General features: G+C 36.3%; 1 protein-coding gene across 1 annotated transcript; it reads right to left on the minus strand.

Annotated features, from left to right (window-relative positions):
* Nucleotides 1-6253: 6253 nt before the first annotated feature.
* On the minus strand, nt 6254-11988 carry LOC117407173 (uncharacterized). Its single transcript, XM_059031133.1, has 7 exons — nt 11634-11988; nt 11215-11275; nt 10896-10965; nt 10707-10762; nt 10325-10558; nt 10054-10188; nt 6254-8621 (listed from the first exon to the last, which is right to left on the minus strand). The coding sequence occupies exons 1-7, from the start codon at nt 11759-11761 to the stop codon at nt 8502-8504; spliced, it is 804 nt and encodes a 267-aa protein (XP_058887116.1). The 5' UTR covers nt 11762-11988; the 3' UTR covers nt 6254-8501.
* Between the last annotated feature and the right edge of the window lie 10393 nt (nt 11989-22381).

Consider the following 22381-nt stretch of genomic DNA (forward strand, 5'->3'; position numbering starts at 1 on the left):
TAGGTATGAGAAAAAAAACTGTGCAGACAAAGTCCTCTAATTTAATAATGGGAGGGGGGGTATGGCAGCAAAAGATAATGCTGTGTTAAGTATGCCCTCTAGTGGTACGAAGTAGTGTTCCATAAAAGCCTGTCTGTGTATTGATCTGGATTTGAAAACAGTTGACTGATGAACCTGCTTGTTAGAAAGATGATTTATAAGAGCTTGATCTGATTATCCCGAAGCTAATCCAGATGTCATCTGTGTGTGTGTGCGCGCGTGCGTGTGTGTGTGTGCGTGTGTGTGTGCGTGCGTGTGTGTGTGCGTGTGTGTTTGTGTGTGTGCGTGCGTGTGCGCATGTGTGTGTGTGTGTGTGTGCGTGTGTGTGAGTAAGAGTATTATCAAACCGTGAACAGAAAGTGTCTTTATAAAAGCATATGCTCCTCAAAGGACAGGTGTAATAACCAGAGTTTTAGAAAAACAATTGCTCCTTCTTCTCATTAGTATAACAACATAATCACAAGTAACTTGCTATTCTTTATTCTGTCACAAAACTATAGTTTACTTCCGAAGGGCTATTGAATCATGTAACACAGGAAGTAAATAGGGAGCAGAAACCAAAAGCTTCCATCAAAATGTCTGGAAAACTAAAAGAGAGATAAGAAAATGTTCATACAGCTTTAGTTATAACATGTTTAATGTAACCTGAGTGCTGTATAGACTGTTCTAGACCCTTCAAAGATTAATAGGGCTCAAGTGGCCACATTGGTTACTTGGACTGGTGCCTCCATCCACCTGGGTAATTTGGTCCTATTCAATGAGGCAGTTACAGTATTTAGAAAGCACAATATAATATATAACCCTAAACCTAACCCTAAATTCATTATTGTTCTACCTGTAGCCCATTTATTATAATGATTTCCTTAAAATTAAAATGGAATTGTCTAGAAGCAATATTCAGCACTGACATGATGGTTTAACTGGAGTTTTCTCTACATGTCCAGAGAATTGTGAACATCACCATGAATTAGATGTATTCTTCTAACTTCTTCTGAAGAGAAGTTTGTTTCTATTCATACCATTAGTTGAGGACAATTTGTAGAATGCTTTGAACAGTTGCCACACATTCAGTTTGTCTTCAGAAAATAAAATAAGGAACTAACCCGTTATATGGATTACAAATACATCTTCCCTAATAAATGTGTTCTGCTCCATGAAACTCTGTTTACAGTGATTGAAATGAAAAACAGTAAAATACTCTGAGGAGACCTCTTATATTTAATGTATTACCAATTCAAATGCTTGAGTGCTGATATAATTTATTTCTGAGCATAACTGAGCATTGATTGCAAAGTACTTAAAACATAATTTAGTAGAATCAGTTTGTAAATTACAGTAGCTAGACAGGTATAAAACCCAATGCTGCAAAGTTTATACACAGATGGCGGAAATTTATCTTCCCTTGAAAACACATTCAAAGACATCAGTTATTTTGCAGAAACAAATCATGTGCAACCTGCTTAAAAAAAAAAAAAAATACAGAAAAAAACTAAACAAACTCCCCTGACAGCATACCTGTCAAGCCATACATCACTAATAATTGTCAGTCTCGCCTTATACACATTCTGCAATGCTTGCAATTTAGCAAAACTGGAAATTCAAACACTGTTTTTCTTATCTATATGTAACAGGCAGTGGGGGTCTGTTTTATTAAGCAAAATGCCTTTAAACTTTTTAAGCTGCGTTATCATGGGCTTCCTGTCATTGGATTTTCAGTCAGGACAACTTTTGTAAAAGTTATCACAGCATCTTGACTTGCCTGATCATGACACTCGGCATCGCCTTTCGGGTCATTTGGTGTTGCTTCGAAACATGAGAGATAGGTACAGTAAGAAAGCAATTCAACAGGGGAGGATGTAAACTCAAAGCATGGCTCAGACTGTGAGAGATGGATGTTCAAAATGACTTGGCTTGAGTACTGTTGGTAGCTGCCACTGCTTGAAGTTTGACATGCATTTTGGAGGTACCTCCTTATTCCAATGTCAGCTTGATTTTTGGTGATGGTGGCAAGGATTTTCCTGTCAATCAAATGATAATACGGGTGTATTTAGTTTCCTGCCTAAAACCTCACATAGCTTTTCATTCAGTGTCCTTACTCATGTTGATAAGGGGGTCAATAAATAACTCTGAGGAGAATCGTCATAGGGATTAATACCGATTTAAAAAGAGATAGTAATTAAACCCACCACTATTTAAATTATTACGACCCCTGTAGACGAGGTACAGTGAAAACTGCTTAATTGAATCACTGGCTAATGGAATCAACTCCATATTGTAAATATTGTGAATTACCTTAGCTTTCTAACCAAATGCAAAACCTAATAGGGATCTGTCGTGTATCCGCCCGTCACATATCCGCCCTAACTAGGGTGACCAGCTTTTCAAAGCACAAAACCGGGACACATTGTTAAATAATTGATGAGTCTAATTAAACCATTTAAATATAGGCTATCTTAATGGTTATTTAAATAGGCACCCTCTCACTGTTATTATTACCTTTTTTTATTTTATTTTATTTTTAAGCAGCTAGCTAATTTCAGTACACTAGGTGTATAATTTGTGGCTAATTAGTTTAAATAGCCATATTGTGTTATACACGCATTGCTACTTTAATATTGAGTTAATAATAATAATAATAATAATAATAATAATAATAATAATAATAATAATAATAATAATAATAATACATTATAAATACATTTACGTTTTGGCATTTTTTTTTCTTTTTTTACTCACTGGATTTAGGTGCTGCAACCTCTCCCTGCTCTGCCAGGCGTCTGGGCTAAATCCCGCCAGAACTGAACAGCTACAAAATTACCGTATTTATAAAAATAATGTTCTTGATTACCCTACTACCTTGCATTTTATTTAATTTTGTTTTCACTGCATGCACCATAAACTAAAAGCGGTTGTTTATGTTATTTTGGCAAAAGGTATTTATGATGTGTCACGCTACATGAAGTGGCTGGAAACCATGACTTTTTAAAGACTTTGAACAAAATGTCGGGACACCGGAACATTTAATGGAAAACTGGGACTGTCCCGGCTAAACCGGGACATCTGGTCACCCTAGCCTTAACCGTTTTTCCAGATGTAAAGCGACTTTTAATTGGATAATTTATTACACATAGTATTTTCTTTAAATTAATTTGTTCTCTTTTCATTTTCTGTGATCTTATTGGCCAAATTAGCACACATACATTACAACACACACACATTACAACACGTACAAAAGTGAAATGAGCATGTGTACTAAATAATGCGTTTTTGACCCAGATGGCTTTCCATAGCTGCAAAACCAAAGCCAACTGGGCTAAAGAAGCTGAAATTCGCCGATGTGTGTACGTGTGTGTGTGCGTGTATGTGTGTACGTGTGTGTGAGACAGAAAGACCAGGAACCAGGGTTGGATACCGAAGAGTGAGTAAGCAAGGGAAAACCACCGACAGGCTGGCCGAGTTAGCTGGAGTTTGTTTATTATTGAGCAGAGAATATCAGTGCAGAGATTGTACACACTGCACTGTGTTGTAGGTACTTAGTGTGCTGTCATTGCTGGTAGTGTCATGTGAGCTGTTCAGTGTGTTGATATTTAAATAAATCCTGTTCACCTGTGGGGAGTATCAACTTCAACCTCCGTCTCGATCTGCCTGTCACTCAGCAGCGAATACACAGCAAACGGCTACTGTGTCACAAGCATTAATACCCTGTATCTTTCTAAACAAGGGATTTAGGGGAGCTCCCTAATAAAAGCTGAATCTCAAAACAGTAATTGTGTGAATATAGTAAGTGTTACAGCTGTTTATAATGATATTTAAAACAGGATTAATTTATCCAACTTATTACATATCCACCCTTACTGCGGTCCCACCACAGTCAGACACGCGACGGACTGCTGTATATGTGTGTAAATGAAGCACTGGTAGGCATGAATGCTACTGGAAAACATTATAAGTTTACCATTTATTATTTACCAGTTTTACCTCTAGAAATACAATAGGTCAACCTATACAAAAACACATTGTAGTATATTACATATACATATATAAACACAAAATGCACATTCGTAGGACGTGACAATAATAAAGAATGTAGCTGCAAATTGGCAATGTTCAAAGATGAGTACATCATTGTGTGAAGTAGAAGCAGCTGGGCTATTTTTAAAACAGTGTGACAGGTCTAGAGCAGGAGTTCTTTTCATTAATCTGGTGCTCACTGACAGATGAAATCTGAATAAAACCGATGCATCTTTGTTCAAGAAGTGACAAATGCAGCCAGACTGTCAGGTGTGAGGAAGAAATATGGAAACACGGACATTAATCTTCTCATGACTTATGAGTAAACTGAAACTATGTTGAACTTTGAAATATGTAATAAATGGCATGGTTACCCACCATATGGCTCTCACTGTAAGTGGCTCTGGTTTGAAGATGAGAATGATTATTTTTTCTTTTTTTTATTATGATTGTTTTTGAGAAATTGGCAAACTTGAGTCAGTGTTCAAAATAAAAAAAACAACATATTTTATACAGTCTGGAACAGCTATATTGGTTCAATAAAGTTTCTGATAGTTATTAGTCACCTTTTCATTTTTTTTTTAAATAGGTGAATAACAAATATTATCTTTATCCATCTAGTTTTCAGTGATGTCATAATCTCTATGTATATATATGTATTTTTAATTACTTCTCTTCAGCGGGTGATTTCAAAGTTTAATTCTTGACCTATATGGCCTTACATGGTCTTACTCCTGACTATATTTCAAAACTGCTCATTCCATATGTTTTGCCCTTCAGTCTCAAGATGGTTTATTGGTGGAGCACAGTTAGACCCTGCCAAGTAAGCTTGTGCCTTATCAAACTACTCTGTTCCTAAACCTAAACTAAAAGGTATTAGGGTCTCAAATTCAGTTGAAACGGTTAGATTTATTTTTAGTGCGGCCTTCGCACTTTGGGGTGTCTCGACATAAAAAGCATCAAAATGTGTTATTGCTGTAGGAGAATGATTGAGAATTAGTCAGGGTTATGTAAAATATACAGCAGCTATCAGAACAGAATTTTGATAGTTGGGTTAACATTCCTGCTCTAGATCTAAAGAAGAATCTAATGTTCACTGAAGAGCTATTCACGTTGAAATGTTGCTTAATTAGACCTTTTTAATTGCTCTCGGCTCCTAAAAAGTTGCCAATTTCAAGTTACGTATAAAATTGTATTGTTAATTTGAAATCTCCAACTGTTTAAAAGTTGAAAACAATTAAATTGGTCTAATTAAGTAATTGAGAACTCAGCTGGAATGAAAACCAGCAGACACAGTGGGTCTCCAGGACCAGGATTGTGAAACCCTGATTTAGAGGACAGATCTCAAACCACAGTGTACTAGAGCAGCCATTTTGAAAAGAGCTTTGAAACAGATTTTAAAATCAGGATGTTAACAATGAAAATAAAAATTACAGGTACATTATTTAAACAGATGTAGCAACATGTGGGGACATGCAACTCCCCACGTAACTGTTCTGAACCCTGCTTCTTACTCTTTAAAGAGCCATTTATATAACATGGTATTGTACTAGGGGCAGCAGTGTGGAGTAGTGGTTAGGGGCTCTGGACTCTTGATTGGAGGATTGTGGGTTCAATCCTAGGTGGGGGACACTGCTGCTGTAACCATAATGACTTTGTCAGGACCTGTGGAACAGATGGTTTGAACTTCTGTGTCTAGATAATGATCCCTCCCTTTACGTTACAATACTGCAGCAGTCTCTCTGGGAATATCACTGGAAGCAGTGGAATTTCTCACCTTAAAAGCTTTTCATTTCAGCATCCTCATGAATATTACATAACAAACTTTGATCTCTCTTTGTATTCCCCAAGGTGCTAATTGCATTACATGTAGGTAAGGTTCACAAATACTAATGCAGATAGCTGACTGAAAGAGGCTTGTGCAGGCTGTGTTGGCTCCTAGCAGAGTAATATATATTCAGCAAGCCTATGCTGTTCCCCAGGGAGGTTGTAAAACAGCATTCAAAGCTTAGAAGAAAGTGGCAGTTTCATTATATACACATTGTAGGAATTCAAGTACATGAAAGAAACAAGATTGTTAATGAAATTACCAGCTGACATCCTCAGCTGTGAGGCCCTGCGCTGTAGTCCTGTTCTGGAATAGTTCTGGTATAATAATGACACACATTCATTTTTTATAGAATTACTTTTTAATAAGCCAGCACCAATATTTCTCAATCAAAAGCAAAGGGTAAGTGTGAATTTTAATAGTTTTTCATAACACGTGCCCTTTCCATCAAAATAAACAACACAAAAAAACCCCACCAAAACAAAGTAGATTATAAAAATATATTTGAATACCTATAGTTAATTGTAGTGTTTAAATTGAATGATTAAAGAGGTGTTAACCAAGGTCGCACTAGTAATATTACAACTACCCCCCTTCTTCTTAATTTGAAGATCTTTTTGTTCTATGCTTGTACTTTATACTTCACTTTGGAATATGCAGACAAGATGACAAGTTGCCCCTGGTAATGTATTGCTGTGAATATTGTCAGTTACCACTGACAAGTTTGCCTAACCTAGATGCCCTGGTGGAGTTGCATGTTTGCCTGCCCTAGAAAAAATATATTGCATAGTGTTAATAGGGATGAATTGCTTTTATACTGTAACCCTGTGAAGTTACCTGTTGACCAAGTGTAACCTACAATTGAATAAAGATTGCTTGTAAACCATGCATCTCTACCACATTTATCTTCCAGTTCAGACCCTGCAACAAGAAGGTAAAGTCATTATAACAGTCTCATATCCACTAAGATAAACAAAGACAGAATGAAGAAGCCCTACAGCTTTAACAATACAAGCATTTTTCATTGAATTTTGAAATACACTTTAAAGGGACTTTTGAGTTCTAGTTATGGGCACTGAAATGACTAGAAGGACTGCTTTGACACATATCCTACTCCCCCTACTGGATCAAAGCTACTAAATTATCAAGCTACTTTTGAGCCACAATTTGACACTAATTAATATACACACCAACAGCTTGCTGGTCATTTGGCACATTACAACAAATAACTGAAAGTTCCAGTTCCTATGAAGCAGACAAAACTGTAGGTAGCAAATTATCCCCACTAGCATATACAATTATCCACCCACTACACTACTAAATATCTGAAGCTCTGTTCTCTAGAGAGTTACTGAACTGCTTCTTTGCTTATCTGAATTTATTTCACCTTAGTTTGGACTGCTTAAGACTGCCAAAGATGTTCAACCAAAATCAATCATTGCTGTTGAAAATATTCCACTTTCCTTGACCTTAACAATGTTAATAATCATGTTCTTTGCAATTACACCCATATAGTGACAGATTGTGTTAAGGATTAAGGTGTTGCAGAAGCTGTTGCAGAAGAACAGATAACAGAACAGCTATCCTAAACATCTGCCTGTTTAATTACTGGACTTTCCTTTAAATACAGTGAAACCAGAAAGTGTTCATACAGTCCACAATGTGCCAATTAAACTTTATCACGACAAATCACGAACAATGGGCTAAATTCTCAAAGCTATTTACTCGAAACTGTCATGAGAGTTTTGCCTGAAAGCAAAAAACACCACTGTAATAGATATGGATTTTCTGAAGAACGTCTAGCAGACGTTTCTGTACTAAATACTGTATAAGGCTATAGATTAGGTATTATGCTTTAGGAGTTGTTGGTTACAAAGCCATTGTTTGTTTTTGCCTGTCTCTGTCTCCTGGAGAAAGAATGAGTAGAAGCCAGGAAATATGTATAGCCTTTGACCCCTGTTGCAGATGCAAGTCTCATAATTGCACGTAGAACTGGCTGGGAAAGTAAATTGCTGCAAGGCACTCAATAGCTCTACTTGAAACCTTCTCTCAGTATGGGCTCCAAGCCCAGTTCTTAGCACAGAAAGGATTATGGATTCATGGTGAGTGAAGTCTTTGTAGTATAACTATAACATTTCACTGCAAGACTTTCACTGTGAGAGGCAGATATTGATCAACTGAAGCTCAATTTGTGGTCTTTATCATCCTCCTCAGGGTTAAGCTGCCTTTTTAGCTAAAACTTTTAATTAGGTAACAAAAATGTGTTGTGGAGTCGTGTAGATGAATGAAACAGAGGATGAAAATATGAATATAAAAACTGTTATATTGAAACCACTGTTGTGTGGGATGATGAAGGAACACACAGCAAGAAAGTTTATTTTAAAATGAAATGATCCTTGATGGCTTTCATGCATCATACACATGGGAGGAGTCATATGCAAAAACCCTAATTATCATATAAAGTTTGGGGGAGGTACTTAACATGGTGATATCTAAATTATTCAACAGGAAATAACAGATAACAGTAAATATGGGGCTATATACAATAATACACTAACAGCTAATTTGTTGATGGTTCTGTTTAGCCCATACGTTTGGCCTGTGCTCATTTTTCAAAGTCTGTTCACTTTGAGATTGCACACAGCTTTTGTTGCCTGTTGAATAATAAAGATTTGTATGCACTCCAATTGATGTATTCTTGCAGTTGTTTCTGAAGAGCCTGTTCTGAGGGGTAAGGCTGGACCTAGACAATAGAAATATTAATGCTGCACTCATTACAAATTAAAACACTCCATTCACCCACATCTCATACGCTGATGAACGCCATAGCCAAAACATTATGCTTCATTACATTTATTTTTTATTTTCTATAACAAACAATTACAAAAGTCTTGTTACGGATCTCTGCAGTGTAAGCATGCTATGTGGTGTAATCCATTGCGATTCCAATATTCAGAATCTGATTGCTGCAGATACAGGGGTCTATTTTAATGAGCTATACAATGGCAGGTCTAAATACCCACACCCTGAAAGATGTATATAATTCACTTCAGCCCCAGAAATTTTCATTGCATAAATTGGGCAAGGCCAACTTGTTTATGCACAAGCCAATTTGTTAAAACTGTATGAAGTCAAATCCTTTTTTTTTTTACATTTTGATCTAATTTTAGTTTGAAACACTGAATTACAAAAGGCTATTGTGTGCAGAAATAATGTAGGAGTGCTGATAATCCACAGTAACTCCATATCCCTCAGTTTGCAGTACAGATCAGGGCTATAGGTAATCATTAGATTGGAAACAATTTTCAAAAGGAAATGGATTGCTCCTTCGAGACAAAATCTCACAGAAGCATGCAGTCAGCCTGTAATATTTAAGTGCATTTCATCACCTCTTCCACTCAAGGACTTCAATGTCTTTAAAATAACTTTGTTCTATTGACTGAGCCAGGATAGAATACATTGTTAATTCAATAAAGGTTTCTTGAAGCTTTATCGTTTGCAGAACACTTTATAGAGCATGTGAAAAATATTACAAGGGTGTCACTTACTTTGTCAAATAGCCCACAGAACACAGATGCATTTACCCCAGTCTCAATAAACTACTTACATGCTCAAAAGGCAGAACAGAAAATTGTAAGCGATTCTAGATGTCCCCCATGCTTTATTTGCTGGGCAGTTCTAACTCCAGTCTATAATAAACTGCGGGGCAGGTGGGGTGCCTACATCTTTATCAGCTTTAACTGAAATTATTTAAGGATTGTTTTGATTAATGAAACACAGTTTGATATTCTTTCATACTATTTTTTATTTTTAAGTGTCAAATTATTTTACTCCAGTTTTTCTCCCCAATTTTGCAAGTCAAATTATGTTCCCTCACCGCAGGAATCCCCACAACAGCTCAGAAGAACTAAAGATCATTGGCCGTCCTCCAATCCCACAAACAATAAAATTGCCTCTTTACACCTTGGAGTTTTACAGTGGATGTTGGCGAGCTACTGGCACACACAGTTTGATACCTAAATGTATTTAATTGATCAAAACAGGGTCTTAAAATGACTCGTGGTGTGAAGTGTTGTGAATAGGGCCCTCTGAAAGGGACTTAAATGTATGTGGAACAGCATTAGTTGTTGAAGTGTGCAATCAGTAATGGGATTACCAGAACTGGTGTTACTTACCACTTTGGACAGTTTACAGAGATATGCATCATCTGTATATTTTTTAAAGAAATCCTTTGAGATCAGGATGCATTCTGCTCCCTCAGATATCAGCGTCATACCAAATGTGTCTTCAAACAGCAGATAGACCAGACCCTGGAAAACACATATTTCATTATGGTCCGGTGGATTTGAAACCTTGGAGTCCAGTTGCATTGAGTTAGGTTAAAATACTGTTAAAAAGAGAACACCAACATTAGGCCACTGGTTTGGCAATGGGAACTGTACTCACAAACACATCTCCAGGTTTAAGCGTCTGCACATGAATGTAAATGTGTGATCCATCCTCCTCAACATGTATTGTTGAGCTTGCCTCTTTGGGAACAGTTGCACTGCTGGTGTATGGAGAAGGTGTATCAGCTCTTTCCTCGAAAGCTGCCGGTCCCTGCTGCAGCAGCGGCAGGAGGAACTCCACGTCTCTGGAACTCTTTCTGGAAGGAAGGCTAGTCTTAATCCTTACTGCTTTCTGTTAGAAAAGGATATCATTGGTGAAGAAGGATCGCTAAGTGCTGTTTTTGTTTTCTGGTGCCTTTTACTGTACTTATGCAACATTTTACAAGAACTACTATCTATACTATTACCAACAACCATAAAACACTGGAGCAAAGTAATACCTTTGCATGCATTTCTTCTGACTGGTTATCTGTATTCTGGTATTTCCAATCGCCACCTGTAAATATCAAATGCAGTGGTTTGAAAGTTTAGTTTTTGTAAAATGATCAGCATTACAACATTTTAAATAGAGCGAAGTATCAACTGTTTCAGTGCTGCCTAAAGTTTGGAGAGTTTTTGTCTGTACTCACTGATTGAAGAGGGTTTACCAGGGAGATGGGGTTTAATAGATGTCAGTGTTTTAAGAACTCTTATTGTACCCTGAAAATGAGGAAAATGTTAAATCATACAGTACTGTTGGTGGCAAGACATGAAAGTGAATGGCAGAGAGAAGCCACTTATCATAATAAAACAACCGCACAGGTTCTTTATTGTAGGGCAGAAAACTTAAAAACTAAACATATATATATATATATATATATATATATATATATATATATATATATATATATATATATATATATATAAAAAACAGGTTACGTTACCATGATAAGCATTAAGTTCACTTACAGTTTTGATGATATAGATCTTGGATGATGCCTTTGTGTCCCTAGAGATAACTGTATTTCGCCTAAAAATTGAAAAATAGTAAAAGTGAACAAAACGCATTCACTAGCTTGGCTTTTAACTACGGCTGTGCAAGTTCTCAGATTTTCTAATTAATCGCCCCCAGGTGAAATGAACATTTTAAATCTCTCAATGCAGAAATTAATTGGCATAAATTGCTACTCAATGTACAGAAGAGAAAAATGGACCATTTCTTGTTATGAAATTAACACATTTTAGATTGGCTTCATTCAATACCTTCCAACTATAAACATGTTCAAGAGAATTACATGCACGGTAAGAAACTAGTTTCTCAAACACTGAGCTTGAAGTAGGAACTGGGGATAAGAATATTAGCTCTAGCCTACCCAGTACATATTTACCGAAAGAAGGTGTGAATACATATCCCAGGTTTATTGTCGGGAAGGTTTTCCACAGGCCATCCTGAGAGAACTTCAATCTTTCTCAGAAATGTAATAAAATTCTGCTCTTCGTTGGCTTCATGGCTCATGAACGTGTTTATAAAATCCTAGAAAAAGAACAGCTGTGAGTATTTTAGTGGATACGATTTACATCCAGAATACTGCATGCACCATTTATTGAGCAGTGTACAAAGCTTTGGAGGTATTGGAAACAATTGTGTTGCAAGCACATTTGTGACATCATTCACAATTCGACAAGCGGTTCTCTAGATATAGGTGTGCAAAATAAGTGACTATTTAAATACAGACATGCAGATGTCCATATGTAGGTCTGCTTCTGCTATATCCCCCGGAGAGGATAATAAAACCCTGTTAAATCACAAATTAAACAGCGTCTTAACTTACTTGTCGTGGCACTGACAGCAGTCATCTAGCGCCATTCAAGATAGCTACATCCTGTATAAATTACACTCTTTAATTAACAATGAATACTGGTGGCAGATAGAAAGACAGACATACCGTTTATTTAAAAATAGTGTTTTTTTCTTATTAAACAGATTGATATTCAAGAAACTGGACTGGATTGTTGTTGAAGCCAAACACAGTAAAATCTTTGTGAATATGACCCATGTACAGAAATCCTGGGCCCTATTCACATTTAACAAGGTTATGCTTGTTTCTAAAGATAGTTTATGTTTGTGTTTCAAAACGTTCTGTAACCTTAGAAAACATGTTGCAGCCACTCTTAAAATGAATCCTTAAATAAGTGCTAAATTAGCGCATTGAGAAGCACGGCTTCTTGCTTTTAAGTATTCTACACACCCCAAAGGTTTTTCCTTTCTTCAGGAAGGCAGCAGTCCTTACAAAAGGCTCTCCTGTCTGCCTGTTGATGGAGGTTTTAGTGACCAGTGCTGTGCCAGACAGGATCAAGTAGAAGTTTTGAGGAACATGTCCTTCACGGATTATGACTCTGCCAGGACCAAAACTTCATTTCCGTGAATATACATATTTATAACGGTACATTTTGTTTTTACATAATATAACCTACTAAAACTATATATTAGTAGGTTATATTATATTACTTTGGGAAGCGTTTAGAGATATGGCCACAGTTATCAATAGGTTTAGGGTTAGGATTAAGATAAAGCATTATAGCATCTCGTTTTATAAGTTTGGTCTCACCTAACAGATATAGGACTGAATGATAAAACTTGACTCAAAATGATTTTTTTTGTTTGGGATTAATTTTTCTTCCATTTATGCAGACCTCACAAATAAGCACATACATTGTGTATACGCTTCAGAAATACAGGTACATTATCTACTGAGTCGTGACAAATGAGTTCTCTTTTTCAAATTCCTGAAATGTGTTTGTTTTTAGGGCTGTTGTGTTTTCCCTGAAATGTGTTTGTTTCTAGGGCTGTTGTGTTTTTAACACATAAAGAATGGATAGTAAATTTAATCAAATATTGTAATGAATAAAACAACACTGCAGCATCCATAGTGAAGATTAATTGTTTAATAAATGCAACAACAGGTAAGGGAAGTTACAATCAGATTGGCTTTTACCCACTCAGTTCACAATAGAAGCTTGTAAATAAAAACTGATAAATATCATTGCACCATTTCTGGAAATTAAGATGCTATTCCCCTGGCTAATCGCTGTAGCTATGGCCAAATATTTTACATCACCCTGTAGAATTAACTACTTTTGCTTCATAAAGTCGAATAAAATCTGCTGAATAATGTTACGTTAACATATTGAATTACATACCACTTTGTAGTTTTCCATATACTTAAAAAGAAAAAAAACATTTTGTGACATTTTGAAATCTAACATGAAATACTGTATTACTATTATGGCTTCCGGTAGACTTTTGCAACATCATTTTGTAATTTTTTTGATTACACAATGTTAAGTAAAATATCTGAATTATGGTCATGTATTATTATTTTTTTTTTAATTATGTCTCAATCCTAAAAGTCTAGGTGATGCGAAACGTTTTGGCCACAGCTGTAGTCATAAATAATACTGGTGCAGTAATGCTGTTTGTGCAATCCACATATCTGATTACTAATTAGTTTAGGAACTGTTTATGAAATAAAATACCTATAAGCCCATTTTAGGAACTCCACCAAAACCACATTAAGAAAGATTGCATGTCATGAAACAAAAGGCTGGGCTATTTCTACCATTTACATTTGTTCAAAGGTGAATACCTTTTGTGGTTTCCTCTCCCATAAATATAGCTGATCCTGTACTTGTTTGTGTTTTCAAGTCTTTTCCTCATTTATACACGTCCTCACCTACTGGATTATTTCCGTGACCTACTTGCTTATTCGGTAAACCAGCACTTTATCACTGTTTGGTATTTGAAATTATAATGTTTTTGCCTTTTTCCCCCACAAGGTATTAAGAACAGTTAATATAAATCTCACCTTGTACTGTTTTGTAGGGGTGGGCAACTCCAGTCATGAAGACCATTCTACACTCATCTTAACAGATATAATGAATTATCAAAGTGCTTTAGGACCTGGGTGCAGGTTTAATTGGTTCAATTAAACAATTTAGAACATAGTTCAAACAAAATCCCTGGGCCATACTTCACAAAGCATTTACCACCATGCTTACCCGATTTCTAAAACGAAAACAAAACTTTGTTGGTTTTACAAACATAACATGGTAGTAAATACATGTCAATGTGGTGCCTGGTCTTTTGGGCCTTCACATCTTCATAAGCATACCTTTCATACCAGCCAACTTGTGCCAGTTTCTCCTGCATGTGTATGGGGTACTCTGCGAAAGTATCAACTGCCGTTCTCAAGGACAGGGTTGCCTAGCAATAACACAAAAATAGGCTTTAATCTGTTCATAACCTACTTTTGTCCAAAAAAAATCAATCCCAGATCTTTATGGCTCGAAATCTGTTTTTTGGTTAAATTTGTTTGTAAAATGATCATAAATCAGACCAATGCAAAAACTGGCTAAGGTACAGCATATTGTTGTTTTTACTCAATGGAAGCTTGAGTCACTTCAGGCAGAAACCAATAGTTGATACATATGTCTGGTTTCATGCATAGTTATAGACTGGAATTTAAAATCAGTTTATAAATGTAAACTATTGTGTTGACTTTTCTTGCCTTCCTTCTGGATTATTGTATGTAAATATAATGTATGACTTTGCATGTGCTGCAATAAAATGTGTGTCTTAGACATGTGATACTTCATTATATGACAAGTGAAATGCACTTCAAAGCAGAATTCCAGATCCTATTAACCTGCGGTAAAAATAATAGTTTGAATAAACAAACATTATAAAGAATCCATTGACAGCATAGCAACAGCGGCCTGTTATTTAATAGGTATAACGAGAGCATGCAGACTTGGAAACAGCAGTCTCTCATGCTAGCGTAACATCTTTGACTTTGTCTCTGATTTTATCCACTCAAAAGACTGTTATCTCCTCATACAGTTGATGCACCCTGTGGTTATCATGTAGGTGTGGACACACTATTAAAACTGTTCTTACCAACTTAATACCCTCCCTGGTTCGGTTTTGTGGTGGACTTGACAGGATGGTCTTGACCTCATTATTGATTTCTCTCTGCGGTAAAAAGTTAAGTCTATTCACCAGTAGGAATATTCAAGACCAAGGCTGATTGTATACATGCTTGTATATATTTTGACAACAAATACAAAGAAATAAGTTGCTGAAAGAGTATTCAAAATATAGAGTCTGGTTTTAAAAACTTGCTAAGTGGATTTTGAGTGCATTTGCTTACTTTTATCAATTTCAAAAGTTTAAAGAGAAGTAGAGTGGTTCTGAAAAATATAGCGTTATTCATCCCCACGTGTTGCTACGACTGTTTAAATAACACACCTGTCATTTTTCTTTTCATTGTTAACATCCTGACAATGTTTTACACTTATAAATCTTTTTCAAATCTCTTTTCAAAATGGCTGATAACCTTAAAGTAATTGTAACTATAATGTATAATGTGATATCTTGTAACAATTGTAAGTCGCCCTGGATAAAGGCGTCTGCTAAGAAATAAATAATAATAATAATAAATAATAATAACTAACAAATTAAGCCTGTTAATCTTAGACATTTTTCAATTAGGTCTCAAGTGTGCAGTTTTAAAAGAAAGATATGTTATAGCACACATGCATTTTCATTTTAAAACATGATATCTGGTATTACTTTAGGTTAAAGGAAGCTCTCTCACCCTCTAAGCCTTATTCTTGTGTTATCTTTTCGCACTTTCACCTCAGAGGTGTCGCCTGGGTCAAAGCATGTTATTGGCTGAAAGAATGTCAGTCAGTAGGGGAAGCAGCTGATTGGTTATTGACAGGAAAGAAGCTGTTGAAGAGGTGGGGGCAATTCCACTCTTCAGGTGAAATGATCCAGGAAGTACAAACCAGTCTAAAAGCATGGCTTGTAAACAGAGTTTGCTTTAGTTTTCTTGTAGTACCAGCTAGCATGTTTTGAAATTAAAATACATGTTTGTTATAAGAAGTGTTTCTTTACAAACTGCACATTTTAGCCCTATATAATGCGTGGAGGTGCATGGCGAAGGCATTTTATGAAAACATTTTATGAGTTATAATTACTTTAAGATAAAAAATATATATTTTCAATAAGATAAATATTAAATATAGCATACCTCATTGGTAGCTTTAAAGTGTGATATGTCAAAAAGAAGATTGTCACTTTTTTTCATCATTACAGCAGTGGTGAGTTCAGAGAAGGACAGGAGCTCAGCTCTGGATGCTGCATAGTCTCTAAAAGAGAAAACATATAGAAATAGTTTACGGTATATCATTTAGTGTTTTGTCCTAAACAGCACTGAAATTACATTTAACAGCTGAGGAGGTTAGATGTCTCTGTTTGAGTGACTGGATTTCATTTGGGTGATGAGAGGACTCGCAGTGCTGCACTGATGTGATCATTTACTACTGATCATTCTGAAGAATCTCTACAGGACATGTTGGTGCACATTCAGACATGAAAACAAATTAACAAGAACAGGAGGCATCCTCCGGGTAATTATCCACCACAAATGAGTAATAAGGAAATATGTCACCACTGTGCAAATAGTTACAGTACGCAGCAGCAGTGATAGGATTCATCAGCTCCAGCCAAGCCCAACATGAATTCGGAGTAATTAGAAATTAGAAAGAAGAACAATCAGGAGAACTCATTAAGCACTGACATGTCATTAAACGAAAAAGATCCTCTGTGATTATTCTATTATTGTCCATTGTAGAGTAGAAGATACAGTGTGCTGAACCAAACCAAGAAAAACCAACACAGATCAATGAACATACCATTCTGACAGGAATACCACAATGGATAGAATTGATGTACATTGATGGATTTTGACACTGGCAAAGAACAAGCCATGAAGAACACTGACAGAGAAAGAATGAATCTTGGTTATAAATCTCCCTCCCGACCTGTGAGGGTGCGGTGTAAAAGAAACAGAGTGCCCTGGACTGGATGGCCCGACAATTCATTCCCAGGGTTAGGTGGAAGTTGGCCATCTAGAAAGGGGGCAGAGCTATGGTACACCAAGTCTTCAACCCGGAAGGAAAGCGATGTGGCAACTGCGGATTGGAGGAGAAACGGTTGCACTCACTAACCAAGGGGGCATGACTGATGGTACATAAGGGGACGTAGTGAGGTGATCTGTTCCTTTATTATGGTTAAGCTGAGTGTTTTGTTTGTTTTGTCGTGTCTAAAATCTACTTGTTTGTTATTTATAGATGGCTAACACGATCCAGAGCTATCGCTACAGGCCAGCACTAAACCCAAACACTGCACCATTGTACACAAATAAATTGTATTTTACCACAAGCACAATACCAATCACTCTGTACTTGTGAACATGTGTCTTTGTGTGTTATACTGTGTTTATTATTTACGAACTGTGCCTTATTATTTCGGGGCTGCAATCTGTTGTTTTGGAACAGTGCAATACAGATTGCTGTTTCACAATCACATCACCTCTACACCTGTGCACTGCAAACCACTTTGCCACACAGTCCCAACAACCCAGCGATCTAAGAGACTTTATGCCAGGCCTGCTCTAAGGTCTAGATTCTCAAGAGGTTACAATTATAAAACAAATAATAAACCAATTAAGACTACCTGCCTATAATTGAAATAGTATTTATGGTTCTGCAACTATTAGATGTATTGTTATTGTTCAATAGAGTGAGACTTCAAGGACCCTAAATCAAACCTAAAGCAAGTACAATTAGTCATGGTCTTTTACTACCTTCAACAACCTTGGACCTGGCAGGTAATGGCTCTGTTAGCATTACAAGGCTTTTTGACAATTAACCCTATTAATAAAATGGCCACCCACTACAGTGAAATAAATCCACTTCATTTACTACATGTTTTTATTATCATGACACCATTTCAGCACAGGTAGTAGCTGGCACAGATACAGTTGAAAAGTCAACATGACATGACACATCCTAGCAAGTGGATGCTCTAAAGAGTTGAATATAGTCATCAGTTCACAGAAAATACATTGCACTTTGACATTCCTGAAAACGGCTACAGGGGCGGCAGTACAAGATGTATGAATTGTTGGGTTAAAGAGTAACTTGACATGGATATGAAATATCCACAGTTATCTTTACAAATGCTGTATACTCTTCTTTTTGTATAGATTCGCATCCTGTTGACTTTTTAAAACTCAACAGAGCTCTCAAACATGTCTTCCCTGGAAGTGGGAGTGTTGCAGTGGGACAGGTACAGCGTGAATGGTTACATTCTGTATGACTAGCTCTACATGAGACCACAGGGGTATTTTAAACTTTTATGAAATAGTATCTGCTGATTGAAATACAACATGATGTACATTCCAAGCAAGAAGAAAAGTACCTTAGTTATGATAACTGCTTTTTCATACCCGTAAAAAGCTGTTCTTTAAGAGTGCTGTCATATTGTAGGTGTGAGTAATTTAAATTGCTGATTGCAAAACCTCTCAATAATAACAATTCAAATAATTTGACCTTTAAATGCCTCTATGACAACTACAGCAACTTCGATCATAACTATACTGTAATTCGGGGATGCTGTAGCTATCTTTATACCACAGAATATAATTTCTAAAACATATTTAGAACAGCAAGGAGGCTTTCAGATAGCACTTTGACAATAATGCACAGATGGGTTTTTGACTCCAACTACCATTGTGTTTTTACACAGTTTACCCAGGACATCTCAATGTTCAGTACTGTGGCAACATTGTTGACCCTGCCAAAATTTCCAATGCAGCACTGGAGCATGACAATGCTAACATGCAGTTTGTAACAGAAGGTGCATAATTATACATTTAAAAAAATATCAGCAGGCCACATCTGGTAGGACTTTGGCTAATGTGGGTTAACAGGCCTTTGAACTGTATCTGTTCCAAAAAAGGGGGGGGGGGAATCCAAACAAAGATACTGCATGTTTGTGTGTGATACACTTTCTACAATTTGTTCTTTCAAGCTTCATTGAACCTTTTGATATTGTAGGCACAGTGTCATAGCATATATTCGGGGTATACACTTTTGTGAACAGCTTTTGAAGTAAACAAAAAAACTTCAAATAAACAACTGAGGAATTCAAGAGCTCTTAACGATCTAAAGTGACAGTCCAATCGGTGATACTTGCCTGTACAATTTGATCATGTTTCGTACAAACTGAACAACGAGAACTGCCCTTCGGAAGTCACTAAGGCGCTTTTAAGGGAGAAAAAAAGACAATGAATGATCTATAATGTCTTGCCATTATTCAAATTTAACCAAGTTCTAGGTTTATTTTTAGACCATTTTCTTCTAAAAAGTAAACAAAACATAGATGCTATAACAGTTTTAAATAAAAAGTCTGGGAGAAGTCTGGAGAGTATTTTGGAAGTCAATGAATTGACCCTTATCTTTAGAAACACCATATTGTATGTTTTCCAGTGTTAAATTCTAATGTTTGCTTTCCTTTTAGTTAATTTAGAAACATGAGCATATTGTGAGCTCAGTTTTGAAGCAAGTTCAAGCCCAAATTTTCAGAGATTTTAATGTTAGTTAAAATGTGATTTTAACTAACAATAAACTACTATAATATTAACAGCTACTTCCGGCAACTCCAGGTATCGGTTTCTCATATACTGTATGATTGTTATAATACCAGCAGAAAAGAAAATAGCTGTTTGTATGCTTAACATAGCAGGGCTGCTTCTGAAAATAAACTATTTAAAATCAGCATTTCTCTCTGCGCAGAAAGCACAATCCTAAATAAATGGGGATAGCCACTGATCTCCAAAAAGAAACCCCCTCCTTACAGCCAGGTCAAAAATCCAGTAAACCTTGTCTCCAACCTGATTTTAAATCAGGTGTCTGTGCTGTACTTCACAGAGACAGCTTGTCCCATTGATATTTCCTGTCATATTTTCCATTTCTGTCTGTGTGCAGTTGTTAATGTGTATCATGCCATTGCTGAGCCTGATGGCATTCATTCTAGTAAAATGATTAGCTTTTCAGGGCAGGCTTTGATGGATACATAGCTACAGTACTGAACAGGGGTACATTTAAACCACTCAACAGGGGTACATTTAGAACAGGGGTACATTTTGACTTACACAACGTCATAATACAAACATTTACATTGAATAAAATACCTTCACAATCTGGGAACATGCCCCCTCTAGGAGAACCTTTAAGAGTTCTTATTGTCTTCGTTTTACCTGCTTTTACCCCAGTCAGTTGGAAAGTAAATAATCTACTTTGAACTAAGGTCGCATTTAAAAAACACAAGCCCTAATAATTTATATACCTTGCTACTGTTTACACAGTCTTCCGATTTTAGTTTTCCTTCCGTTGTCGACCGAGTGGTTAAATCGTCTTCCATGCTAGCGTGTGGGTTTACATTGCTGTCGATTGTGCTGACATCATCGCTTGCAATGAAGTCTTGATAGTCTGGCCTGTCAGAGTCTGAGAAGCTATATCCAGCATGTAAAGACAGAATGCAGATCAGAAATAAATACATAAATAATTGTAATAACACCCGTGTAGTTACACTGGAAACTTCTTCCTAAGACTTGTGGTGTGACAGTTATTTGAATTGGCTTCTTACGCCCTTGTGATTGTTTTGATCCAACTGTTATCAAGTATCATCTCATAAGGAGGGAAGCACACGGCTCATTTAGTTGACTGTGGGGAGTCTCTTAACAGTAAAAGCATAGTTCCTAGTTGTCTGTTTACCACTTTTCTATATGTTATTTGTTTACCATCTGTTTGTTTACATTACCATAGATAAATTCTGAAAATGATGGCAATAAATCATAAACTGTATGTTCATAATGAATGTTTTTCACATCATTACTAAACAGTCTATTCCAAACAAATAAGATTTGGGGTAATAAACTTCTGTAGTACAGAAAGTATTATCACTGCAAATACATATTGGACAGTAACAAACTCTCACACAGATCCAACTGAATTCCATCTATACAGTATTTTAATGTGTAAAGTTATTGAGAACTCATAGTATACATATATATATATATTTTAAAGACCTCACCTGCTTCTTGTTTGTAATCCATCCATTGCTATGAGAAATCTGCAGCAATCCTATAAATCTGTATGTTTTTTTAATTTTTTTTTTTTTTAGATTTACTGCCTGTATATAAAAGTGTTCTTCATTTCACTGAAGAATAAAATAAGGAATTACTTCTCCTGATTCTGGTTGCCTTTACAGTATGATTCAGCCCACATGGCAACAGTTTGTACAATAAACAGATTTATAGGCCACACTGTGGCTAAAATAATATTCACATTCCTTTAAGGGGATGCCAAAACTATCCATTGTCAGCCTTTCTTTACATCATGGATTATGCCAAACAGGCCTGTTGCTACGTTCCTGTTTACCTGTGTTTGAGTAATAGCACTCTATAGCATATTATAAGATGCAGCCAGCACGGATTCTAAAGTAAATATTTAATCTGTGCAACAGCTTTTAGGCATTAAAATGGTTTGTTTGGTCATCATGGTGATGACTTCTACAATGGCTCAACTATTTTAAAGACAATTAATCTAAACAGTGGAGGATCCAAATACTGAAATATAATTCATATTTGAGAACCAACGCTATGAAAAACATCTAACAGTACATGTGAACAGTGTTGGGGAGTAATGCATTACATGTAACGTATTACTGTAATCTGATTACATTGTTCAATAACTTGTAACTGTAATGGTTCTTTTTTCAGACAGGTAACTAAATGTGGTTAGTCTTTACATTTTATGTCAAAAAATAACATAGTTACTTTTAGGTGCATTTAGAAAAGGACTACGGCTAATGCATAACATTGAAATCAGAAAGCCTTGAACAGTGTAAGTCAAACCACCCATGTCACCTGAAGACACTTATTACATCCTGTTGCTAGAAAATGATGTCAAAGGAGGGACGAGTGATTTCGACAGCTGGATCTTGTTGCGTTGCGAGAACAATGGAAACGGAATTTAATCCAACAGGTTTTATTCAGTAACACAGCAGCAAGCAGCATGAACAGTAAGGTAAGTAACACACACTTCTTTTCTCTTTCACTTCCTGTGCAGTATCTATAAATAGTGACACCTACTGTCCTTTTGCGGTACTGTCCATCTGTTTTTCTTCCTTTCAGAGTTTTATACTGTGTACAGACTGCTGCAG

Source organism: Acipenser ruthenus, chromosome 9, assembly GCF_902713425.1.
Source record: "Acipenser ruthenus chromosome 9, fAciRut3.2 maternal haplotype, whole genome shotgun sequence".
NCBI classification, from domain to species: domain Eukaryota; kingdom Metazoa; phylum Chordata; class Actinopteri; order Acipenseriformes; family Acipenseridae; genus Acipenser; species Acipenser ruthenus.